The sequence below is a fragment of the Panthera leo genome, chromosome A3 (genome assembly GCF_018350215.1).
Source record: "Panthera leo isolate Ple1 chromosome A3, P.leo_Ple1_pat1.1, whole genome shotgun sequence".
Lineage (NCBI taxonomy): Eukaryota > Metazoa > Chordata > Mammalia > Carnivora > Felidae > Panthera > Panthera leo.
The window spans coordinates 128,467,656-128,494,443 of NC_056681.1; the positions used below are offsets into that span (position 1 = coordinate 128,467,656).

The 26,788-nt window shown below is 50.6% G+C and overlaps 1 protein-coding gene across 5 annotated transcripts in view; it reads left to right on the forward strand.

Annotated features, from left to right (window-relative positions):
• The window catches only part of NBAS (NBAS subunit of NRZ tethering complex), a 329,015-nt gene extending 326,306 nt beyond the window's left edge, over positions 1–2,709 (forward strand). For all 5 annotated transcript variants that reach the window (XM_042933639.1, XM_042933641.1, XM_042933640.1 and 2 more), the window contains one exon: positions 2,283–2,709. In XM_042933639.1, coding sequence (XP_042789573.1) covers positions 2,283–2,558 — 276 coding nt within the window. In that variant the 3' untranslated portion in view covers positions 2,559–2,709. The remainder of the gene's footprint in view (positions 1–2,282) is intronic.
• The last annotated feature ends 24,079 nt before the right edge of the window (positions 2,710–26,788 follow it).

A 26,788-nucleotide genomic window follows, 5' to 3' on the forward strand; every position in this document is an offset into this window, starting at 1 on the left:
TTTAAGGGTGAACCAAAAAATCACACAGTAACTCAGATGCCCTATGTGCGTGCGTGCACATGCGCTCAGGAAAGCAGTAGTGTTCAAGGAAAGGGTGAGAGCTTTAGGGTTACTCATTCTTGGATTCATCCTACAAGTCTTGCTGAGCCCCCAGCTGTGGCCAACACTGTTCTGGCCATGGGGGATGCGGGGATAAACAAGGAAGACGAGATCGTTGCTCTGGAGGTAAACAAATAATACACAAGTAGTCAAGGATGAGGGCTCATTGTCCAGCTCACCGTTCAGCAGCCACGTGACATTGGGCACATTGACTTTGACCTCACTGAACTGGCTTCTTCATCCATCAAATGAGATTGTAACTGTCTTGCAAGGATGCTTTAAGGTTGAGACTGAGTGCTCACTGGCACGTGGATGGCCCTCAGCAAATGGAAGACACTGTGACAGTGGGGGCAGCACTCACATGGGGTCAAGACTCCTGTTTCCTAGCTCTGAAGAAGAGAGGGAGGGAAGCTGGAAGGAAAGAAGAGACACAGAACCCATAAGCAGACCCCAGTGGAGAGTGCTCACCGGTCTTCCACAGCCCTTTCCTTTCCCACCATCCTACCTCTACAAACAAAAACCAGCAAGAGATGCTAAATTGAGCTCAACCTAAGTGTCTTCCTGAGTCCGAAGTGGATGAGCTGCATGTGTTCGTATTGACAAAAGCACGAGGCCCGGGGTTTGCAAGAGACTCTTCAGTCCTGGAATCTGGCTCTGTTCAGATGCTCTGCTGGGATAGCGCTCTTAGGGTGTACTTGCGCCATTGACAAAAGTGTGACAGCATTCAGTGATGCGGGTTCGTCCAGCCATGTAACAACAGTTGATTAAACTGGATGCTGGGAGAGGAGGATAAAGCCTCTGTGCCCTCAAGAAGCCCCCAGTCTGGCAAGGGAGCCAGACCTACAAATTACTCCCGCGGAAGAACGTCTGTAAGGAAGGAGGAATCAGCTTCGGTGAGAGACGTAGGGAAAACGTCACCCAGGAGATGGCCTTGAAACTGACGTTGCGGTTGGTTTTAAAGGATCACTAAGTTGCAGGAAAGACTGATGCTCTCTGACAGCGGGCAGTGACTCTCATTCTCAGAACAGCTCTTGCTTTCATTCTTGCAGTCCGTAGATGCAGTTGACCTCGTCTTCAGTAGCGTTTCCTCCTTGTCACAGAACATGCAGGACGAGCACACTGTGAACAGTTGTATAACATAGTTGGTCCAAACATTAGTTCATTGGCTTTGAAATGCCACATTCTTCCTGTGGTCCCTACAACCAAAATTGCTAAAAATGCTCAGTGACATTAGGAAGGACTGTCCTGAAGCTGTTTTATGACAGCCCCATGTAAATGAGGAGCTCCGGATTTTGACGTGCGACGAGTGTTGACTTGATTCCTTATAGAAAAAAATGTGGAAATAATAGAAAATAGAAAAGCGTATGCTAAGTGTCAACCCTGTCGAAAACCACACAGAGACTAAGCAGAGAAGACCAGGGAGGAAACACAGAGGATATCCGAGCTGAAAGAGCCTGTAAAACAGGCCACATAACATTGGTCTCCAAAATACAAAAATGTCTTAAAAAGGTAAGTTGGGTACTGAGCTTTCTAGAGGCTTAAGCAAGAACGACCTAAAGCCTTCCTGTCCGTCTTCCTAGTTACATCAGTGGGGTTGATGGATATATTTTCTCAGTGGAGTAAAAAGCAGGTTTTTCTGTTGTAGAAAGAATTGTTTGCCTGGGCCTCTACATACAGCAGAGGTTTGGGGTTAAAGAAAATGGGCCGTGGCGAAGCACCAACGAGATGGTAACTGTGGTTGTTGAAAGCCTGGGCTCTGAAGTCGAGACTGGCCTGGATTCAGCTTCCATCCTGGCCACCTGACTTGCCACGATGTGTGCCAGCGTTCTTACCCCTCCTTTCCCTGATCGGTGACTTCCAGGGCTGATGGGGACACAGTTGGCAGTTTCTGGCCCTCGGTGTTTGGTAGCTGTGGCAGCGGCTCGGGGCTCTTGGCACGTGGCTGCGTCTGCTGCTGCCGGGGAACCGTGTCTGTGGTCCCGTGTGTGTGTGTGAGCCCAGGCTCGCGCCCCCGTGTGTGCTCTTTGGCGTGAGCGCCGTGAACCCTGGTGAAGGGTGCAGGATGACGAAAGCGGGAAGAAAGGCGGCGTGGAGCAGCCAGTGGGGGGCGTGCGTGATGAGTTCTCTGGCAGGAAGAAGTGAGCAGGACCCCTCTCATGTTTTGCCTGTCTCATTTCTTGAAGGTGAATGACTCCAACTGCGACCAAGAACTTCTTTCCCTGCTCCTGGACGCCAGGCTGCTGGCCAAGTGCATCTCTACTCCCTTCTACCCGCGAATCATCGAGCACCTCTTGGCCAGCCCGCAGCAGGGGCCCTGGGATGCGGAGGGGCTGGCCAGACACCTGCGAGAGGCCGGCCACGGAGCCGAAGCTGGGTCGCTCCTTCTGGCCGTGCGGGGGACGCACCGGGCCTTGCGAACCTTCAACGCGGCGCTCAGCGCGGGAGAGCACTGGGTGTGAGTCCGGTCCGGTCCGGGCCTGCGTGGTCGAGGTTTCTCAGCCACCCGGTGGGAAGGAACCCCAAAGCTAAATGCTGTTCCATGGGCCACGTGTCCACCTGCTGATCGTTCTCAGTGGTTCCAAAAATGCAAATAAAGCTGTATATAAGTGATGAGCGTCGTGTACACGTTTTCTTTCTGGCCGTGACAGGTTAACGTACTTTCTTCTTGACTAAGAGACTCGACTCCTCACCCTTTATTCAGAACCGTCTTTTCTGGATAGAATACAGCGAATAAAGACATTTGGACGTGGAGGTGGGTAGGGCTGCGCTAGAAACGGAGTGTGTGTGGGATGGTCACTGGTTGGAGCAGATGTCCTGGGCCGGAGGAGGAATGCCTCAAGTTAGTTATGCAACTTTGGGCAAAGTTCTCTACTCCCTGCACCTTAGTCGACCATGTGTAAAATGAGGGTTGTGTTATGTCGCAGGGTTGTTGAGTTTTTTTGTTTTTTGTTTTTTGTTTTTTAATTTACATCCAAATTAGTTAGCATATACTGCAAAGTGATTTCAGGAGTAGATTCCTTAATGCCCCTTACCCATTTAGCCCATTCCCCTCCCACCATCCCTCCAGTAACCCTCTGTTTGTTCTCCATATTTAAGAGTCTCTTCTGTTTTGTCCCCCTCCCTGTTTTTATAATATTTTTGCTTCCCTTCCCTTGTGTTCATCTGTTTTGTCTCTTACAGCCCTCATATGAGTCCTCATATGATATTTGTCTTTCTCTGACTAATTTCCCTTAGCATAATACCCTCTGGTTCCATCCACGTAGTTGCAAATGGCAAGATTTCAATCTTTTTGATTGTCAAGTAATACTCCATTGTATAGATATATCACATCTTCTTTATCTATTCATCCATCGATGGACATTTGGGCTTTCTCCATACTTTGGCTATTGTTGATAGTGCTGCTATAAACATTGGGTGCATGTGCCCCTTCAAAACAGCACATCTATATCCCTTGGATATAGTGCAGTTGCTGGGTCGTAGGGTAGTTCTATTTTTAATGTTTTGAAGAACCTCCATACTGTTTTCCAGAGTGGCTGCACCAGCTTGCGTTCCCACCAGCAGTGCAAGAGATCCTCTTTCTCCGCATCCTCGCCAACATTTGTTGTCGCCTGAGTTGTTAATGTTAGCCATTCTGACAGGTGTGGGGTGGTATCTCATTGTGGTTTTGATCTGTATTTCCCTGATGATGAGTGATGGTGAGCATTTTTCATGTGTCAGTTAGCCACCTGGATGTCTTCTTTGGAGAAGTGTCTATTCATGTCTTTTGCCCATCTCTTCACTGGATTATTTGTTTTTTGGGTGTTGAGTTTGATAAGTTCTTTATAGATTTTGGATGCTAACCCTTTATCTGATATGTCATTTGCAAATATCTTCTCCCATTCTGTCGGTTGCCTTTTAGTTTTGCCGATTCTTTCCTTCGCTGTACAGAAGCTTTTTATTTTGTTGAGGTCCCAATAGTTCATTTTTGCTTTTGTTTCCCTTCCCTCTGGAGATGTGTTGAGTAAGAAGTTGCTGCAGCCAAGATAAAAGAGGCTTTTGCCTGCTTTCTCCTCAAGGATTTTGATGGCTTCCTGTCTTACATTTAGGTCTTTCATCCATGTTGAGTTCATTGTTGTGTATGGTATAAGAAAGTGGCCCAGGTTCATTCTTCTGCATGTCGCTGTCCAGTTTTCCCAGGACCACTTGCTGAACAGACTATCTTTATTCCATTGGATATGCTTTCCTGCTTTGTCAAAGATTAGTTGGCCATACATTTGTGGGTGTAATTTTGGGTTCTCTCTTCTGTTCCATTGATCTGAGTGTCTGTTTTTGTGCCAAGGGTTGTTGAGTTATGTGAGGTTGTGTGCTTTAGGCTCTGTGAGATACATAGTGGGGGCCCAAGAAATGTTACCCTCACTCATTAGTGTTATAGTATGTGAATCATGATTTTGAGGCCACAGCCAGATCAACCCGAGCATATGAGATGCCTACTGCATTAGGGGTCCCCATACTTACACCATCACCGTACTAAGGTGGGCACATTTGCATGTCTGTGACACCTAGATAACCAGGTGGGTGGGCTAACTGGTGTGCACACTTTTCCTAGTGAGGGGATCACTAATTTGCATAGAGCTGATCATAGCAAATAGCAAAGGTGTGGATGGCAACACACTCAGGAAAACCCGCACAGAAGGGGTGTTTCCCGTGCAGGGGGATAAGGATCCCCATGAATGACTCCCTGGCACTTGCTTCCGCTGTAGAAGTGGGTGCTTGAAGGTGGAGGCTTGGTATGGAAGTTCTGGACTTTGCGCTTGTGACCACCTCACACCAGATTCAAGCCACAGCAACTCGGTGACCAGCGGACCAGGTGAGGCCCCATCTGACGCACACTGGTCATTACCCCAACTCCAAAGAAGTGCGTGGCAGGAGGGAAGGTGGGAGGTGGCCGTGTGTTAATAAGAAGGTTTAACTTAGACAGATGGGATGATGTTATATAGGATAATCCTTTGTTATAAGGAAAAATTTTTGATTAATTTGAAAAGGTAACCGATGGTCCGTTTCTATATTGCTCTGTCAAAGCCTGTGGGCTGCATGTAATGTGGCTCAGTGTGGGTCTCGGCGTGTGGCATACCGGGGCAGCCTAGTCTCCACATCTCCCCACACTGTCACCAGTGTCCTACCTGGTTGGGCATGCACTCTAAGAATAATGTCGCTTTACCTTAAACTCTCTACCGTCGTCCTCATCATTGGCTTCATCTCATTTCTCCTCCTGTGGATGTAGCCACAGAGTCCTCTAACAACAACAAAAAGTTTTCATCATTGGATGAGATTTATTGGCTTAATAGCCCACTCCCCTGACTCCTGACCTGTTGTCTACCCCAGCACTGAGTTCCTTGTCCAAACCTTTGGTAGCACCTGGAATTTGGGAATGGCTTACACAAGCCTCTGAAATGCTTCAAAGGAAAGGGGTCAACATTTTTCTCCCCAGTTAGGGAACACCTGTCCAGAGAGATCCACGAGGCCAAACAGGCCTTCCTAGAACTCTGAGGGCACCAGCTGTACCAGATGGCATTGATCAAGCCTCTCTCAGGAAGCCTGCCTGCTGGTCACATGGATTTTTTCTAACCTTCCGGATACCTTCCATCATTTCAGGTGACTGAAAACAAGGTGAGCACTCTTCTGAGATACCATTTGAATGGAATCCATCCAGCCATGTTTTTCTTCCAACTTGCAGAATTATAGGCCCTAGACATGAACATAACACCATGACTCTATAGACTGATAAACTGAGGGCCAGAGGGCTGAAGTGCCTTGCTGGAGGCCAACAGCAAATTGTGGGTCTCCACATCCCCAGCCGGCCACTGTGCAGTGCTTATGTGGAAGGGAGTCCTTCATAATTTAGCTGTTGGTGATAGCGCTGCTATAAACATTGGAAAACATGTGCCCCTATGGATCAGCACTCCTGTATCCTTCGGATAAATTCTATTTTTAATTTTTTGAGGAACCTCCTCATTGTTTTCCGGAGTGGCTGTGTCCATCAGCTGATGAGTGGATAAAGAAGATGTGGTTTACATATACAATGGAATACTACTTGGCAATGAGAAAGAATGAAAGCTGGCCATTTGCAGCAACATGGATGGAACCGGAGGCTATTAATGCTGAATGAAATAAGTCAGAGAAAGGTATCATATTTTCACTCATGTGGAATTTGAGAAACTGAACAGAAGACCATGGGAGAAGGGAAGGGGAAAAATAGTTTCCAACAGAGAGGGAGGCAAACCATAAGAGAGCCTTAAATACAGAGAACAAATTGAGGGTTGATTGGGGAGGGGAGCAGGGGAGAGGGGAAAATGGATGACGGGACGTTGAGGAGGGCACTTGTTGGGATGAGCACTGGGTGTTGTATGTAAGTGATGAATTATGGGAATGTACTCCCAAAGCCAAGAGCACACTGTGTATACTGTATGTTAGCTAGCTTGACAATAAATTATATTAAATACATACATACCATGGAAATTATCTTTAAAATTATTCTAGAACAGGTTAATACCTACTTGTAAGCCAATTGTAATAATGTAATGATGTCCTCATTGTTGGAATTTTAGTCTCTGATTTTTTATAAATAATACTAAAATAAATTTCCCCTTATATTAAAAAAAGGGGGGGGGGGAAGGGAGTCCTTCATATAAACTATGTTGCTCTGATCTGACTCATGTCCTCACCAGAAATCAAATTTGCAAAGTTTGAACAGTTTCTATGAAGGAAAGAAAAAATGAAGGAATGCATTCCAGATTCCTCCCAACTGCATAAAATACTCTAGAAGACTGAGGTGGTCTCTGTGTCGGTATTTAGGATGTGCACCATGCATGTTAAAGGAGATAATTTATTTTCTGCGAGCTGTGAGCACAGAGCCTGTAAAAAGCTCCTAGTAGTTTTATCTCAAACCTTCCTCTTTGCACACGAAGCAGAATAAGAAAGGGTTGCCCTGGTGCCCTCACACCCAGATTTTAAAGGTTTGCTGGCCTGGAAAGTGGACCCAACGGTGGGCAGAGTAGGGAGTGAGCCTTTGGTATCTGATGGCCTGGGTGTGAACACAGTGCCACGTTCAGTGGATAACTTCATCTCGCGGAGCCTCGTCTTCTTACACATAAGTAGGGCTAATAATGCCTTCCAGGTATTTAAGGTAATACCACGTGGCCTGCTCTGTGCCCTGCTGAACCCACCGTCTGCCTAGGACTCCTCTCTGTCAGTGGTGCTGGGCCCTGCTTCAGCCGAGGGAGTTCCCCCCAACCATATACCCCAAGTTTGAAATGCATTAACTCATTTAATCCTCATGATAACCTTATAAGGAAACGAGGTCCAGAAAGGGTAAGTTATTTGCCCAGGGACACAAAGCTAGTAAGTAATGGAACTGCCTGGCAATCTGGGGTAGTCTGATTCAACCTTGGCCACTTGCTGGGTAAAACCCCAGTCGTCATGGCGCCTTCTCCCTCTGCTGAAGAACCCGGGTGAACTTCCTGGCGGGCATCTGAACGGCACTGGGCTGTATTTTCCATCTTTCTTTTCCATTCATGAGCTGATCATATGGCAAAGGGGTCTATGGAATGTTCTTTGAGTCTTCCCAGCTGCCTGCTGGTATCCCAGCCTTCTGAGATCTCTGTTCAAGAGTTCAGATTGGAAAATGTCCAGACTCCCCCACTTCCCACACAATATCTAGGGGCCTTTGTTCAAACCTTCCCTGGCATTCCATGCTTCCCAAACCGTACACGTGGCTTTGGCCATCATGCCTGTTATCTGTAGAAAATTATTGGGGCATCACCTAGCTTACTAAAAGGAGGATGAGCCAAGGGTTTCAGAAGTGCCCGTCTCCACTTTGAAGTTTGTCAGGACCCGTGGTTAAGGATCAAGCTGCAGATTAGAGTAACCTGAAGAGAATTTAAAATTCACTGATGCTGAGACCTCCACCGTGACGCCGACTGTTATCCAGGGGTGAGGCACCAAATCACGGGAAGCCACAGCCAACGGGAGAACCAGATTTATGTCATTGGCTTCTTGTCTCTCGTTGGCCGTGTCCCTACCCTCTTGCCTTTCACTGAGAAGCAAACAAGGAATGGGACAGGATCTAAATGTGGCTCTTCTGTCCACACCAGCCTCACTCTGGAAAGGTGGCCTAGAGCACGAGGGGCTGGAGTCCTTGGTCTGGGAGTGCCGGCCAGCACCGCCTACTCTGGGAGGCCCTCACCTGCGAGGTGAGCATGTGCTGCCTTTAGAGGGGAGTGGCTTCACAGGAAGATGAAAAGACCCACCACTTACTTAACCTGCCACTAAATTTAGACGTGGAGTCGAGGCGGCCAGAATCAGCTGGCTCCCCGTGTCCGAACGGCCCTGCCTGTGGTACGTTAACCTTCCCCTTGAAAACTGGGCCTTCTCTCTTTGAAAAGAAACTCATCGTGGTCAGTATGTAGCAGGAGAGCATTCAAAGGCAGCTCCGCCCTATTCTTTGGAAGAGGCTGCATTTTTCTCCAGCTTACTGTAAACGCAGCAGCTCTGTGCTCTCATTGCGCTCCAACGCCTGGGACTCCGTATCTCTTCTTAATAACTTTAAACTCATTATAAACTGAAGATGGCTTAGAAAATGAGACAATGGGAAAATAGGCTAGCATCTGTCCCGGGGCTTGAAAAGAAGAAGAGGAAGGGTCTTGTTTGAGCAGCCACGCGCTGGTTTTTCTCTCTCTCCACCGGCCATGGGAGACGCGAGAAGCAACGGCCCTACAGTCGGATGCTACAGACCCCAGAGCCACCGCGCGGCAACCTGCTCAGGGTCGCGAGCCAGCCGTGCGCAGATCAGACTCAGGAGTAACGTGTAACCTCTGGTTTGGATGCTGGTGTTCAACTCCTGGACTGTGAGCTCCTGCCTGGTGGCTGTCAGAGGCCTGAAAGGGGACCTCAGAGCACGCGAGGCAGATCTCAGAGACCGAGACCCTCAACGACAGCCGGGCAGTGGCGGAAGCTGTCGGAGAGGTGACTGAGGTGGCCCTGGAGAGGCTCTAGAGGCGGGGGCTCTCCTGATGTTTCACCTGACAATAGGAAGGGGCCAGCGTGGAAGTTCCACTCCGCCGTAGACAGGCAGCCCTTCTCCTGATGGAATTTGGACACCGAACGGCGGGCCTGCTGCCGAGTCTGGGCCGCTTGGGCCAAAGGACTGGTTTGGAGCCGGGATCTGGGTCTGAGCACCGGCCTGCCTAATTCGTGACTCTGGGCAGCTTCCCTGCTTGGCTTTCTCTGTGTGCCTCCCGACTCCACCTCTCCATCGTTGGGAGGCCCCCGTTCAGCAGGGCAGTGCTTCCCGTGGGGTCTTCGGGGAGGGGAGGGTGTGTCAGAATGAGGGCAGAGGCCGGAGGAGAGGACAGCCGCGGAGACGGCTGGTCACCAGGACCAACAGTCCGCACAGCTGGGGTCCGGGAGTGGTCTCCAAGACCCTCAGGTGACCTCCCCGATCTCCTCTGCTGCTCTTTGGTACCTGCAGTGTCACGGGCTCCCCGCTACGCCTGAGCTGGGCTGAGGGCAAGCAGTCAGGATGCTCAGAATTCTCCTTCTGGGAGGAGGCAGGTGGCCCCTTTGTGTACCAACCAGGACACTGCAAGGGGCATCCCGGGCTCTGAGGAAAGTGGCAGCAGCCGAGCCGCGTGGGTCTCTGCTGCCACTCCAAGAGGGTCTCTGTTCCCCCAGCCTGTGGCCCAGGCCGGGGGGTGAAGCCACCCTATCCCTGAGACATTTGTCTCTTAGAAAAGACACTGACTTTCTCTTCTGGGTACTTGAAGGGCTCCGGTGTTGCGTGTCTCCAGCACTGTCCTCCCCGCGCTGGCTTCCCTTGCCTCTCTTTGTCCAAGTTAGCCCCACTATTCACGTCTTCTTCCTGAGAGACAGGAAAAGGCCTCCTCCTGTCCTTTGATAAATTTGCTTTTAGCCCATTTTTTTTTATAACTCTTTTGCTTTAACCGAAGAATTTTACTCTTTGCTACTATTAGCAATAAGAATAAGGTACAATTTATTTATGTATTTATTTATTAAAAAATGTTTTTAGGGGCACCTGGGTGGCTCAGTCAGTTGGGCGTCCGACTTTGGCTCAGGTCATGATCTCTTGGTCCATGGGATCTCTTGCCCTATTCTTTGGAAGAGGCCGCTTCGGGCTCTGTGCTGACAGCTTGGAGCCTGGAGGCCTGCTTTGGATTCTGTGTCCCCCTCTCTCTCTGCCCCACCTCTGCTTGTGCTCTGTCTCTCTCTGTCTTTCAAAAATGAATAAACATAAAAAAAAGTTTTTAAGTTTATTTATTGAGAGAGAGAGAGTGAGACCGGGGGACGAGGGGGGGCAGAGAGAGAATCCCAAGCAGGCTCCATACTCAGTGCAGAGCCTGATGTGGGGCTTGAACTCACAAACCATGGGAACATAACCTGAGCTGAAGTCAGAGTCAGAGACTTAACCGACTGAGCCATCCAGGCACCCTAAAGATAAAGTACAATTTATTGAGCACCCGTGTAGCGCAAGGTCTCCTCTCCATGAACCACTCCGGCAAGGCAAGTGGGTACCGTCTCCCGTTTATGTACGAGAAGAGGAATTCAGAGGTGCTAACTGACCTGCCCAAGGTCGCCCGAACAGAGAGGGTCAGAGCCAGTCACACCAGTCTGATTCCAGAGCCTAACTTCTGTGTGACCCTACACTCCTGGAGAGTCCCGGCGTCGCATGTCCTGTTAATATCTCTGTGGCCACGCACTTTGAACCAAGGGGTCGACCACAGCCAGAAGGTCTCCTTGTGTAGAGGAGATGATCCAAAATGTATCCAGGGTCTGTTAGGCGAAAGAGAAGTCCTCTGAGCCCTAACTTCTTACTGGAGTGGACGTTTTTATCCTCCTGACCCAGAGGAGGGATGTTCCCATTTGGAGACTTAATTCCCAGTAAACGCACACAGTTGGTGGAAATACCTTAGAGTAGATGGGATGAGATTGGTTTCTCTGTGAGGGAGCAGGAAATCGGCCCTGTGGGTGGGAGGGATCTCTGGAGGTCCCCTGCTGCAGCCTCCCAGCCCACCCCCCCCCCCTGCTGGGACTCTTTCCTTGCTCGGTGCCTTTGACAGGTGGCCCAGCCTCTGCCTGAAGGTTGCCCCACCGTTCATCCCGGGCATAGGGTGCCTCCTGAGCCCTCTGCTGTATCCCCCGGACATGCCTGGCATCTCCCTTTGCAGGGGACCTTGCTGTGATGCTCAAGTGAGCACCACCGAGCCCTCCTTTCTCTCACACCTTTGCCCACATGTGTTGGGCCAACTCCCTGAATGTTTCCCTAAGCTGCTGTGTCTACTGCAGCGGGCACGGAGACCCCCATCGTCACCTGGATCCCACACTAGGGTAGCCAGTGTCCTTACCTCCACTCTCACTACTTCAGGGACCCTTCTCACAACCAGCAGAGCCATCTTTCTAAAACAGAGCAAATCTCGTCATCCCCCAACTTAAAGCCTCCAGTGGCTCTCTGTGCTCTACAAGGTAAGCTCCCTAGCATGATAATCAAAGCCTTTTATTTACATCATGTTTGGATTGGTGACTTTCTTGTAATGTGCAACATCCTTTGTAAGTAATCTCCACAGCAAGCTGGATGCTAGATATTATCATTTCTTTTTAAAGTCTATTTATTTTGAAGGAGATAGAGATGACATGGGTTGGGGAGGGGCAGAGAGGGAGACAGAGAATCCCAAGCAGATTCCGTGCTGCCGGTGCAGAGTCCAACGCAGGGCTCGAACTCACAATACTGTGAGATCATGACCTGAGCCGAAACCAAGAGTAGGACACTCAACCGACTGAGCCACCCAGGTGCCCCCGGATAATATTTTAAAATGCATTTTGCAGAGCAGAGTGAGCCTCACCGCTTGAACAGTGTCCCCAAATCACGCAGCCAGTAGGTGACAGGAGCCTCAAACTCCTACTTGACTCCCGTGTCCCAAGTAGCACTGACAGCAGCAGCAGGGTGTGTGTTTAGTTATGGTAAAAACAAACAAACAAAACCATTAGCCACCTTAAGTATTTCTAAGTGCACAGTTCAGTAACGTTAAGTGGATTCACGTTGTCGTGCAACTACTGTCCACGGTAGTCTCATCTGGCAAAACAAACTCCATTAAACAACAACTCCCCGTCTCCCCATCTGCCCAGCCGGCAACTACCCTTCTACTTTCTGTCTCCGTAGATTGGGTTATTCTAGGAACCTCACACGAGTGGCATCACATACTCTCTGCCTTTTGGTGACTGGCTTATTTCGCTCAGCATGATGTCCTCCAGGTTCTTCCGTGTGGCAGCATATTTCAGAATCTCCCTCCTTTTTAAAGTGGAGCCTTCTTCCATCGTGTGGAAATGCCTACAGTGAGCTGGGAGTAGGGCTGGGGTGGGTGGGGGGTGTTGAGCAGCGGTCATAACGTCGTGTTCACCGCCTTCATCTATTCCAGATTGTAATATTATTCCGTGGCAAATGTCTGCAGGGGGAAACATTCTGGATTCTGTCTGGATGGCTTATGCCCCAGGGGAGCCAGGATAAATCCCAGAAAGAGAGCTTGCTGGTGATCTGGAAGTGTACCAGCGGTAGGAGTCCCCACCGTGAATGAATCCTGGGAGCACAGGCCTACAAGTTGCAGACGTGAGTCCTCAACCCCCCTTGAAAAGGTGGCCTCTGACCTGTAGACCCATTCCCACTTGGAGGGGCAGAGGCTGGAGGGAGGGGGAGGAGGTGGACTGCCAGGGAGGGCGAGGAACCTGGGCCCCAGGAAAAAGACTGGCCGTCAGCTCAAAAGACAGTTGGGTTTTACCTCCATCACGGGAAGGGAGAGCTCTTCTACTCCTAGAGGAATCCTTTTAAAACATTAAAGGTGTTTTTGTTTTTTGCTTGTGTTTTCTAAGTCAGAAATGGTTGTATATTGATTTTATCAAATGTATTTCAACATAGAATAATCTTACTAATTTTTTTTCTTCGATCAATTGAAGAGCTGAACTAGTAACTCTCCTACTATGAAACCTTGCATTTTCTGCCTATTTTCAAATTCTTTGCATTTCTTCGATAAGAGCTAATTGGGGATTCTAGTGAACCATCTGTTTGCTCTAGCGCTGGGTGCAACCACAGTATTTTATGTGAAAGGTGTACATTTTTTCATAATAGATGAGACTTGCTTGTAGTGTTTGTGCACATCCAGATTCTCTTTATCAAGGTCTGAGATTTTAGATGAACTAAATCTGGCTTTATAAAATGAAAAGTATTTTTAATGCTTTAAAGTCACTGACCTACCGTGAGTATTAACTGAATCTTAAAAGTTTGGAAGAACTCACTCAAAACCATTGAGACTTAGTATCTTTCATGGAGTTAATTCTTTGACAACATTTTCAGTTGTTTCTTTTTTCTTGTTTCTTTTTTTTTTTTATGGTGATCAGTCTTTTCAGAGTCATTTTCTACTCCTTGACTCAGTTGGGGGGTAAATTAGTATTTTTCTCAAAAATCGCCTGTTTCTCTAGATTTAAGATAATAGCCTAAAATTATAAAAAGATTTTGTCTTCTGTGTCTGTATTTTTTTGTTATATACAATTTATCATTTCTGATTTTGTGCATTAGGGTTTTCTCCTCTTTCTCGATTAGGCAAACTGAAGTTCGTTGGGGTGTTTTGGGTGCTTGAAAGGTCACTTTGGCCTCATCTTCTAAGTTTTGATTTATCATGTTCGCATTCCCACTCATTTCTGACCTGCTGCTGCTGCGGGTTGGTTAAAGTTGCTTAGGAGTTGTGTCTGTGACGTCCATAGACATCCGTCATTAACTTCTAGTTCCTGGTGTTTCCCCCACTGTCCGAGAGCAACTCCTGACTCTGTGACGGGCTTCTGCGTGGCCCTCCCTCACCTCCAGCACTCAATGCTGTCTTCCCAAGGGCTCAGTGAGTTTCTGCCAGCATCCTCCACCACCTCCTGGGAGCCTGCATGGATTTTGTGGAGGGCTGAGGGACTGAGAGTCGTGTTTACCACATTCCTTCAATCCGGTCCCATCTGCTCTGTAACAAGCTGCTACTCCTCTAAGTCTGCAACAGGTGGCTGGACTTCTCTGGTCTGAGGTCTGGGGTACCATCCCCCTCCCTTGTTTTTCCTTGTTGATTATAGTAAGTGCTGGGGGGGGGGTGCGGGGCAGGGCTTAGGCACCCGTGTACATCCTGCCCAAACTCTGGCACTCTGTGCATCATCTCCATTCTTCAACTTCCATCCTTACAACTCTGTGAGGTGGGTGTTGTTACAGATGAGGAAACTGAGGCACATAGAGGTGAGGTCCCCCTGCTGTGAGTGTTAGAGCTCTCTGCACCGAAATCACCTCCTGGTTCCCCAGACTTCGTGATGTTGCTCGTATCCCCTGCAGGTGATTGGCTGCCTGCAGGGTATTTTAGGGATGTGGAAAGGCATTCCCCAGAGGCAGCCCTAGCCCCGATTTCTTCCCTCCTTGTTCCTGATGCCCCTTCTAAGCCTTTCCCTGGGGTGGAGGCTTTCAGGTGCCAGAAGCAGGAGACAGAAGATCTAGCAGAAAGGCACGGTGACTGTCCCCGCACCAAGCTGAGGTCTCCACAGCCTTAGAGGATGTGGGGGATGGGAGCTGTGCTATTAACAGAGCACAACTCAGAGCAATGGGAGGGGCGACTGTTTGCTCCCGTAACCAACCACAGAAGGGACAGGGTGTAGGGGACCTCTGGGAACATCAGATCTAGGGGCTCAGACGCGACAAGAGCCCCTCTTATTTTTACCAACCCTCTGTGAGTTTCCCTGCCTGCGGGTTTCTCTGTCTGGTCCTTTTCTACAAGGCAGGGCTCACCGGCCACCTGTAGCCCCTGGTGGGCTTAGTCTTAATGGCTGGGACACCAGGAGGAAAGGGAGCCCCCTTCATCCAGGGCAGGGGTGGGGACCTGGGGCCCAGCAGCTGTCCTACTTGAGATCTCCTTTGGATGGCGACAGGGAACGGGAGGGAACAGGTGTCTGCAGACCTAGACAAGAAGGTGGGAGGCCTGGGCGGCAGAGACAGTCTCCCCAACTCCCGGCGACGGCAGCCCGGGCGGAGCCGGGAAGAGCGGATTTGATGGCCGCGCTCCGTGTGGGTTACTAGCCGTGCAACCCCGGGCGAGGGCCTTTGTGTCTGCTGCCCACGAGAGGAGGCCTCTCTCACCCGGTGACCTTTCTTACTGTTAGATTTTCGGAAAGGGAGTGAAAGGCAACCCGAACCCCTTGGCCTCGTCCTTCCTTTCAGGAACACCTGCAGGAGTTGCCATGGCAACAGGATCTGCGGCCTGGGCTCTTCACTGCTCGGGGCTTATTAGCTTCTCGCCGGCTGTTAACTGTGGGGCTTCGAGTTGTGGGAGCCGGAGAGCTTTACCAGGGAAGGGTAATTGCTGGGTAAGGTCAGCACTCTTGATCCCGGAGGAGGAGACCTGGAAATGTCCTGTCCCCAGGGATCGGGTCTCCGGAATCAGTGCCATGGCTCAGGGCCCCCACCCTGTGGGATGAGCTGGCGGGCGGGGTGCCCCTGCCCGCCGGGTGTGCGGAGAGGCTGGGGCTGTGCACTCAGGGTGGCGCTCTTCATATTCTTCCCGTACAGCCCTCTCCACAGGTATCAAGGCCCATCCCCAGCCTTGGATTCTCAAAACAACAGTGCGAGGGAAGTACTGTCATCCCCACTTCCCAGATGAGCAAACGGAGGTGAGGACAGGGTCACCTTGCCTCTAAACAGAAGGGTGGAGATGGAAACCGGCGATTTCCATCCAGATCCCTGCGTCTGTTCCCTGGGCCTCCCACAGTCGTCACGACCACCTCGGCTTATTCAAGTGACACTCACAGACCGGCTGTCATCTCTAGGGTCAAAAAATGGGCTCGATGAAGCTTTCTGTGAAATACTTAGGTATCTTGCTTCTGATGGAAAAAGACACGTGAGCGTCATGGCCTGTTCAACTCGGGCCGGATCAGTACCATAGTCGCCCTAGGAGGGGGCCTCTGGGTGATGACGACGTGGTCCCCGCAAGCAGACGCAAGGAGGGGGGGGCTTGCTGTGAAGGTGTTTGGAGCAGACGCTGGCCGCTGCAGAGGACTGGGGAGCGTGGCCCCAGATCTGGCGGGGGGGGGAGGGTTTGCCGAGAAAGAGGCTTCTGCCTAAGCTGTGCTGTCGTTCTACCCTGTGCTCGGTGGGCAGAATCTCTTTCAGTCACGGATTAAGCAGAGTCATCTGGTGGGTCCTAATGCCCTTGGCTGACTTGGACCTGGAATCTATCTCTCATTGTCGCTTTGGTCCTGGGTTAATGGGCTGTGGGGAACGCGGAGCTGAATGTGAGGTGACCTTGCTCCCACAGAGCTCACACTCAAGGGGGAAAGATGCCTTTGGAGGCTACTTCCCAGATAGGGCACAAATGAGAGCAAACTTCTTAGCTTGGAGATCCAGTAGCCTGTGGGTTAATGGATGGGCTTCGTGAAGGGGGCCCCGGGAATCCACGAAATTGCATGCGTTGTTACTCCGTGTGTGTAAGAGAGAGAGAGGAGGAAGACGCCCGTGGCTTTCTCTGGGTTGTCTGAAATCCAGCAACAGCGGATGAGAACCTTTCTGAGGGTGACGCAAATGGCTGGATACAGAACTGGAAGCACCAGCATTGCATCCGGTATGTAGAGTGTGTGCCCGGCACAGGGCCCGTGCACGGAAAGAAGGCTGCGGCAGTCACACGGGTTAGCTTCACACGCAGATACCTGAGGAAAAGAAACAAGCTTTGCCAACCCAGCCCCACACCACCCTCTGCCAGGGGACCCTGCCTGTGGGAGAGGTCCCACCCCACCCCCACCCCACACAGCTGCTATTCTGGTGCAAACAATGGTATCCTTCTCAGCATCTCCGCCCTCCCGTGGAGAACCGAGGCTGGCTGGGTTCAAGGGAACAAAAAGACCTCAGAAGGCAACATTTTTAAGGCAGGAAACGGTTGCTTTTTATGCTTGTCAAGCGTCTAGTGAGATTCAGAATAAAACCCACCACTGCGAAAGAGAATATGAAATAAAAGGAGCTTTTATTACCCTGGATTCTGCCTTGTTCGGGATACTTACCTTTCCATCATGAAACATAAACCTTCTGTGCGTCTTGGCAAGAAGAAACACCCGGTGATGAGTTGCTGTGGATTTCTTCTCATAGACCATCTGGGCGACCAAGCCGGGATCTGCGGGAATGCTTACACGGTGGGAAAGGGGCAGAGAGATGCCTAAAACTTCTCCTACAGTCACTTTTATGCGCGTATGGCAATTCCTTCTGCAGGAAGAAGAAGTAAGATTTACTGCGTCAAGAAATGCGGAGTCTTGCGAATACCGTGCCATAAAATGCAGCATCCGGAACACGGCCCAGCTTGGAAGTGGGTGGCCCTGCCGTCTGGAGTCGTGGTGGGACATTGCCTGCTCCCGGGTTCAGGAAAGGGGCATCTAGTGCCGCTCGAAGCCACCAGGAAATGGCACCAGCCCCCCAGGGACTTACATGGAGTGTGGGAAGGGAGGCCCCCCCCCCCCAGCCGCCAGGGGTTCGTAGTCTTAGAAACACCCCACCGTGGAGGAGACGGGAGCCTCGATCTCTCTCACTTGACTTTGGTCCTTCCAGCTCCCCTCTTTCCTGTCACATTATCTGTCAGGCCTCCAGACAAAGGAGTCCTCACTTTCTTTTTTTTTTTTTTAATTTTTTTTTTTTAACGTTTATTTATTTTTGGGACAGAGAGAGACAGAGCATGAATGGGGGAGGGGCAGAGAGAGAGGGAGACACAGAATCAGAAGCAGGCTCCAGGTTCTGAGCCATCAGCCCAGAGCCCGACGCGGGGCTCAAACTCACGAACCACGAGATCGTGACCTGAGCGGAAGTCAGACGCTCAACTGACTGAGCCACCCAGGCGCCCCAGTCCTCACTTTCTTAAAGAAAAAAAAAAAATGCTGTCCATCCCTGTCGGAGATAAAGGGGACAGGAACAAATAAGGAGTTATTGAGCCCCTACTAGGTGCAATTCAAGCTTTTAAGGGCTTGACATACCTGTTTTTCTCTAGAACTTGAGTTCATTTTGGGAGTCAAAGAGTTTCATCCTCTTTTTTTTGGTGGAAAATGGAATATGAGAGACACCAAGTGCTGGCCCAAGGATATTCAGCCAGTCAAGTGACAGCCCCCCAAGCTGGTGCTTCTCTGCTATATCGTATTATGATATTTTAGAAATGTAATTCTTCAGCAGCAGCAAATGTGCAATAGCTTAGAGCGCTGGAAACATCCTCAGGAATCACCCAGTTCAGCCATCCTTTAGCGTGGGGATCCCTGAGAATGGAAGGAACGTCTTCTGTTGAAGTGTTTTCTCAAACCTCGCTCCACCACCAGATAGACTGGGTCACTGGAATTCACCTGCCTCCCCGGCCTGGTTCCCTCATGGCGTCCACGGGTGAAGGGCTAGAACCCAGGGGAACAGAAGGACAATAGTGAGTGCAGGGTCAGCTGGTGACTCCGTTCTCACTTCTGGTGGCTCTTAGGGCTAGAAGGTGCTGAGTTGGGACAAGACCGCGCTCAAGTCTTATTCAGAAGAGACAAAAGCTTTGCTGGGTAGAGCAGTTGTTCGACAAGTTCTCGCCGAATGGCCTTTCTACCAGAAAGACGGTACACAGCAAATGAGGATCAAGAGGATTCGTGGCCCCAGATGCCAGCACCCGACTCTCCCAACTGGAATCTCTCGGTGGAACTGAGGCCGGTTGCCGAAGTCACGGCCGAGAAGCCGACCCCGGACGCAGTGCCTGTGTAGCCCCAGCGAGACAGAAGGAGGAAAGCCACCCTGTCCAGCCCGGCATGCTTCTCCCCACAGAGACTCCGTGCACAGCCGGCAACCTTGCTCCAAGCCCAGCAGTGAGCTGGGGATACCGTGTCCCGAACTCCTTTCCATCTGTCAACCTCTTTAATTAGGTAGGGGATTTCTTGGACTGTCGCCGGACCTAGAGCATACCCAATATATCATTTTTCGAACTTGGAATAGACCAAGATAAAAATATGCCAACTTGCAAGCCGATATAACTAGCCTGGCCTTGATGCTTTAAAATAATCATTACGACTGAATGAGAAGTTTGAGTAATAATCTGCTCACCACATGCCAGAGCTGGCGTGATCTGCTCCACGGCACTTTATTTCTATCCGGGCTTCAGAGCGCCAGCACCAAATACTGCAATCTGTACCAAATGCCACCAGCCTCAGGAGTCCTGTATTTCCAAGCCCCTAAAATCTTAATGATAACACACATCAGTACAGCATTTTTTAGTTTATAAAATGCTTTTATGGACATTATCTCGTTTAATTTATGACTTGCCATCTCCTGGAACTCACAGCCTCCCTATAAAAAACTATCTTCATTTTACATAAGAGTTGGCCGGGAGTTCGAACGGTTAAGTGAATTTCCCAAGGTCACGGAGGTGGTGATTGGCCAAGTAAATCCTGGCGTTTGGGTCTTTTCGTTCTGTACCCCAACACTGTGTGCGCCTCTAAGAGCCATGCTAGCAGATGTTAGTATGTTAGTTGAATACCTTTTGTGACGGGGAGCTCTCTCTCGGAGGATGTCAGTGTATTATTGAACAGCTCTGATTGTTGGTAAGTTGAGGCAAAAGTTGCACCATATAAAACCTGCTCGTGGATTTTCACGCAAAAGCAACCAGTGGGTCAGCTCTCCCACGAAGTGGCTTCCAAAGGGACAGCTCCACGCTGTGAATGGCTACCTCAACGCCCATTATGCACTTTCTCCTTCCTCATCTTGCTTAGAAAAAAGCATTTTACCAAGTATTTGGGTGAAAGAAGCCGGACTCTGCCCATAGCACATTTCTAAAGTGAGACGGGCAATGTCAGTGTCACCGACCAAACTCACGCATCTGGCTGATCCCCATCAACAGGTTTCTGCCCAGAATTGACATCGAGCTAACTGGGCTGGAGCTTCTGAATTCCTATCTGCCCTCGCTTTCAGAAATCATTCTCCATACTTTTTCTTACCTGAAGTGGCTCTGAAAAATCCTGGCAAGGTTTTTTCAGTCTTGCTCTGTAACCTGTGTGAGCCTAGAAACTCCCTTTAACCGTGTTTCATGTATTCCGTCCCGACTGGCTGCGGATCTCAACCCTGACTTCTGTCCCTCATGCCTTTGCTTCAATAAAGATGGTTCTGGTGGGCGAGGTTGGACAGGAAGGGAGGAGCTGGAAGGGGCCCACTCTCTTGTAGCTGACTGGACCCGGCTCAGAAGGAAATGCTTTTCTTGCTATAAATTGTTAGAAAGAAAGCCACAGGCCCAAGATGGAGTCACTTGACCCCCAGGACAGCAAAGCAAGACTTAATTGCAGTCTCAACCTCTCCAGGCAAGAAATTTTAAGCCAGTCAATCTGGAATTTTCTGGTTGGCATGAGGTAACCTGTCTTGTGGGCTCTCTCCATCCTCTGAAGGAAGATGAGGAGATCCCCCCCAAAAGACCCCCTTCCCTTCCCCTTCAGGGAAGGTGATGTTGCCTGGAACCCTCTTTTCTTTCGCTAATCCCTTCATACCCTGCCCTCCTCCCTATGAAAACCATCCATTGGTGCCCCTCTGTGGAGCTCCCATCTGCTTGCTGGAGGGAAAGCCGTCCGCTTCATGAATCTCTTAATAAAGCCAATTAGATCCTCAGATTTACTCAGCAAAACATAATTTTTTTAGCAAAACGTAACTAGCAGGACCCTTTGTTAGAACAGACACACTCCAGGGTGCCTCAGAAGAGGCCTGCCAGGGGGGTGCCCGGCAGGCTCAGTCAGCTGAGCGTCCAACTCTTGATTTCAGCTCAGGTCACAATCCCAGGGTCGTGAGATTGAGTCGTGCATTGGGCTCTGAACTGAGCATAGGGCCTGCTTCAGATTCTCTCTTTCCCTGTGCCCCTCTCCCCAGAGTGCGCTCTCTCTCTCTCTCTCGCTCTCTCTCTCTCTCTCTCGCTCTCTCAAATAAAAAAAAAATTATTTAAAAAGAAGAGAACTGCCAAAAACTTGGATCTTGTGGAGCCAAGGGAGAGCTAGTGGGGAAGGCCTCACTCTCGTTCTGGTGCATGATATTTGGCTCAGCTGCAGACTCACTGGGGTGGACATCTCTTCGTTCAGACTCATAGGAGAATCGGATTTGCTCCTCCTCGCTCTGGAGCCAGTAGCCTCCTGGGTCCTCCTCGGGGGAGATTCTGTTAGCAGGGGTTTGGGCACCAGGCTGCTGACTCCTGTTCTGTGAACCTGGCTCATGGCCTTTCAGCCTGTTCAGGGCCTTTGGTCAGTAAAGTTAACATCTACACAAGACTGTCCCTGTGCTCTAGGGGCCTGGGAACTGACCAGATTTTGACACTGTCTTCTGGCTATAATACAAAGCTTTTACCTCCTGATAAGAGTTCGGATGCTATCTGACAGCTGACATAGGAGGAAACTGAGACCCCAAGAGGTCACCTGACTTCCGGCAGGTATGTAGCTTGTAAGCTGGAGGGATTGGACCTTGAACCCAGACCTGTCTGATTCTTGTTCCCTTGTCCTTTCCCCTGTACCCCGTGCATGCCCTCTGAGCTCCCACACCCCACTCAGCTGCCTCCCCCCTTCATCTTATAGACAGTTATAGAGAGTCCTGCCCAAGGCTGTGTGCAGTGATTTTGATGGGCTTGGCTCTGAGAAAGCCCGTGCCCCTGACCCCCCTCCAACAAGGCCTAATGAGTAGTCTTAGAACCCTAGGATTAAAGTTTGTGGCTCTAGTCCACCCTAAAGGATCAAGGGGTTCGGTAAGTGAGGAGGGCTTCCTAGAGCAGGGGTTTAGGGCAAGCTGGATGTAAGTTGCTTACCAGGGACCATCCAGGCAAACGCTCCCAGCTATAAACCAAAATGCTTGATACAAGGATCATCTCCCACGCTCAGGAAACCATACTGATGGGCCACAGAGCTCGGGATCTAAGAAGGTTTTCTCTTTCCTACAATGGGAAGATTAGCTATTGCAGATTCTCTCTGGGTCATTTCATCTGATTGCTGTGAACTTACATAAGGAAATAAATCTCAGATCCCTGGGCTACAGGTATTCTTATTCTTAATTCTTTCTTTTCTGTATATCTCCCGTCGGTTGTGATGAGGCCAGGATTTCAGCCGTCTTGCCATCCTGCTGAGGCTGCAGTTACAGGTGTGAGGGAGGCCTCAGCCACTGCTGTCCCTTGGAGCTGCAGCCCCAGGGCTCACACAAGTCAAGCGTCCTCTCCTGGGCTAATCCTGTGTGGCTTCTCGGGATCAGGTGAGACCCCACGTCCGCTAAACCTCCAGCCCCCCCTTGCCCGAACACGTCCCCAGTCCTGTACTCGGAAGTGCTGCCCTAGACCTGGAATGTTTTCCTCCTCGTCTCTGTCTTGTTCTCCAGAACTGAGGTGATGTTTCACCTGCTGGGAGCTTGTCTGGACACCCCCAGACTGGGTTTAGGGCCCTGCCACTCACCTTCCCCCAACCTGGGTCTTCGTGGCGGGGACCGTAGTCACCACGGACATCTGCATGTCCTTTACTACACAGGGACTCCTCAGTGGCAGGACCTGAGTCTGTCCGCCCCCTGAGTCCCTGGAGCACGGCACCACACGGTGAGGGTCTCCGGTTGTGTCGTGTTAGTCCCCCACCTCAGGCTGGTTCCCAGGGGCACAGAGAGCAGGCATGAGGGTCCTTGCCACCCCTCCCGCCCCTGGCACAGAGCTGGGCGCCAGGAGTCTGGAAACACGCACCTTCACCTCTGCCTTTTTCATTCTTTTTCAAAGTCGGTATTTAGTGTATCTTCGGGCCCCAGGTAAGATCTGCCGGATTTCTCCCAGTCTGAGGCTGCTGTCTTGTATTTAAACTCGACAGGAGACCCAGGAAATGAGTTGTTTGCTCCTAATTCGCTCATGAAGTGATGTGATAATTATGTCTCTCAACATCCCAGCAACCGCCCTGTGTTTCCGGGCTACGGATACGGGAGGTGATGGATACAGGCAGGGCACAGAGCTGCCTTGACTACGCGGAGAGAGGGCAACGGTCTCCAGGGTGTTCTGAGGAAGCAGGCCGTGTCAGGCCCTAGTCGGGAAGCTGGCTGACTGCAAGCCCCCTACTTGTCCCTGTTCTACTGCCTTTATTAAACAATGAATACACAGGAAGCAAAGCCAGCAGCCGTGGGCTGCTGGGACGTGTTGTGTCATGGCCGCACAGTGAGCCTCTGCCTTGGTGGGGGGGGGGGGGGGGCTCTGGAGGGCCAGGCTTGTGTCCTGGCCTCCCGTCTGCCGCAGCGCCTGCACCCTGCCCCACCCAGGGCATTTGCTCAATATAGGCTTTCTGAATGGAATCCTAGTTGAGTCGGTAATAAAACGGGTGAAACACAGAAGCCATTCCATTAGTAAACAAATCTTACCTCTCTTTAACTAGATTCGGAGATTGCCAGGAGTTCTGAGGGAGTGACATTTTTGACAGTTGGGTCTGTGACAGGGTTTCCTGGGATGAGTTCTGGAAATCGCCTTGGTACACACGGCTCTGGAAGTTTTGTCAAGGCAGCTGGGGTAGAGGGGCGCTCCTGGCCCAAAGCCACACTGCCTGATGTGCGGAATGCATGTTATGGTGTCATGTGTGCCCAAGTGCGGGAGAGTGAGCATGGGAGCCCCGGGGCCAGGCAGTGAAAGACATGACGGTCCGACCAAGGGCAGCTGGAGGGGCAGAGCCACCACTGGCAAACCTCTGACGGGCTGCAGAGAAGCAGATGCGGTCCTTGTGGCCCCAGTGGGAAGACGAGGCCCCTGGATGGAGCGTTGAGCCAATGACCTTAGCTCCCAGACTTACCCATATTCTTTTTTGTTTTTTTAAGTTTATTCATTTATTTTGAGAGAGAGTGTGAGCATGAGCGGGGGGAGGGGCAGAGAGAGAGGGAGAGAGAGAATCCTAAGCAGGCTCAGTGTGGAGCCCAAAGCGGGGCTCCGTCCCAGGAACTGTGAGGTCACGACCCGAGTGGAAATCAAGAGTCGGATGCTTAACCGACTCAGCCACCCAGGCACCCCCCCTTACCTTTAAAAATTTTTTTTAAAATGTTTGTTTAGTTTTGAGGGAGAGAGCGACAGAGTGTGAGCGGGGGAGGGGCAGAGAGAGAGAAGGAGACACAGAATCCGAAGCAGGCTCCAGGCTCCAGGCTCCGAGCTATCAGCACAGAGCCCAACGTGGGGCTCGAGCCCAAGAGCGGATTGATCATGACCTGAGCTGAAGTCGGACACTTAACCAACTGAGCCACCCAGGTGCCCTCCCCTTACCCTTATTCTTAAGTTCTTTGGGCTTCTCCCAACTTCAGTCCTCCTCCTGATGTTCAGTTGACTCGTCCATTAAACTATAAGAGCCTCGGGATCAAAACTTCACTCCGTTCATCAGCGTTGTGTCTTGCTCGCCTTGCGGTATGAACACAGTGCACAGTCTGGGCTCAGAGGCCTGGACCAGAGCGTCACAAACATCGGTCCATTGCAGAACCACTGGCTCCCCAGGCTCAGATTCCCCATTTGTAAAACGAGGGTCCTAACTGACTTCACAGGGTGGCTGTGGCCTCAAGTGAGATAAGGAATCCTAGAAGGGTGCTGAACACGTGGCCAAGCTCTGCGGGGGGCCCGAAGGAGTAGACAACGGGGGGCTTCCGGAAGCTTCCGCTCTCTTTGAGGTGACAAGACACACTCTGAAAGCAGAAAACCACCATGCGCACATTTCAGCGGAGGAAGCTGTGTGGAGGTAATCTGTGGCTCGCTTTGTTTGCTCCCCAGAACTAGTGCTCAAAAATTACTTGCTGAGGGAGGGCGGGATGAATACTTGGGTTTCCTTTTCTTGGCCTCTAGGCACAAAACCGATGAGAAAAGTGGAGAAATGGTTCTTCTGAAGTTCCAGCGCTTTCGCTCTTCTCATCAGTGTGCCAGATACGGGTTCAGAAAGTAAAACAAAGGTGCTCTCGAGAGATCTGGACACTGGGTGTTTCCTTCCGGCCATGGTGGGTTCCTCACCCTCTCCAGACACAGGAGGACGAGGCTGGAGAGGAGGAAGACAGGAAGCTTTCACAGCCCGCCCCCCAGACAATGGGAGGTAGCAGCATAAATAAACCTGTGTTTGGAGTTTTTAGCAAGGCCTCCCGGGATGACTCACACAGCAAGGGCTGGCAGATGTCTCTTCGGAAGGGTAGGTGGCCAGTGAAGCGTCCCTCACGTGTTTGCCTGTCAGCCTCGCCGAGGTGAGCATCTTTAGCTCTTCAATAAATTGTCCCTCTGTGGCAGCAGCGGCTGAGCGCTCCCGACGTCATCTGCGGGAGCCTCATTTGGTTTTAACGGGGATGCGTTTCTGGCTGAGAAACTCACATGCCCGTCCCGGCTGTGACATTCATTTTGCTGCCGTCAGCCCACACACCTGTGTCTCCAGGCAAAGCCAAGTGCGCCCGTTCAGGTAGGAGCTGACAAACGGCCAGGCCCTGTCTCTCTCCGCTGTTCCGTTCTCTCCTCCCTGCTGCTGTGTCTCTGGGTTCCCCTGATTTTTAGCGCATGTGCTGAGTGTCTAGAGGCTGGCGGTTGAGGGTGGTTACCTCCAGAACACGAGCCTGTCACCTTTTCTGAATATTTTCAGTGCTGAAGCATGCATAGCCCAACACATGGCTGGAGATGAATGGATATTCCATACGTAGGTGATTCCGGATTTATTCTCCGACGTGAATTCGGTGATTGTAAATGTCACAGCCTCACACTGGTTTTAAATATGTTCATGACTTCAGAGTCAATGGGAATTTGAATTTCAAGAGCTCGTTATTTCTCTTTCCAGGAAGAAAAACAAACAAACAAACATCCAGATGTAATAACATCTGGGTTTGTGCGATGCCCGACTCAGTCACGTCGGACACGAACCCTCTCCAGTACCCACCAGCCCCTTTCTTGTTGGGGAAAGAGTGTAATCTGGTAAAGGGAACCCTTGGGCTTGTGATGAAAAAACAGACTCTGTGGATAATCGACAATATGTCAACATTAATATCTTGGTTCTGTATCAAAATGAGTCTAGCCTTCATAAAACCAACTTGCAGACGCTCCTCCTGCTTCAGTTTGAGGGGCTAATTGAAATTACTTAAAATGCAGTGACGTCATCCCAAGCCTCTAGAACATGGAGGTAGACGCGGACTAAGGAGGGGGGCGTGCCCTCAGCCTAGCTGGAATGGGGAGGAAAGAACAGTGAAGTCAGAGGCCTGGGCTTCCATCCAAGCTATGCCTCACTCGTGGTATATTCTGGATGAAACCACAAGTCTCTCTGAGCCTTTCTGTTCTCATCTGTAAAACGGGAGCAGCGATCCCTACCTCGCCAGTCACCGGGATTCACTGCGCCCGCACGCGGGGGAGTGTTGAGCTCAGAGATGACACTCTATGGGCAGGAGATAAGTCTGAAGAGAGGGAAGTTCACAATAGCGAGTTGTACCAACTCACAACTCCAAATTGGAGAGACTTACAGAGGGAGAGGGTGAGAAAGAGAAATAAGGAGGGAGGAAATGAGGAAATAGGAGGAAGGAATAAGGAATGAGGAGGGAGAAATCAGGACCAAAAAAGAGCTAGCCAATTGATCCAGGAAATCCCCAAGAGGGAGATTTCCTCCAAAAGAAATATTCTGCACAGAAATA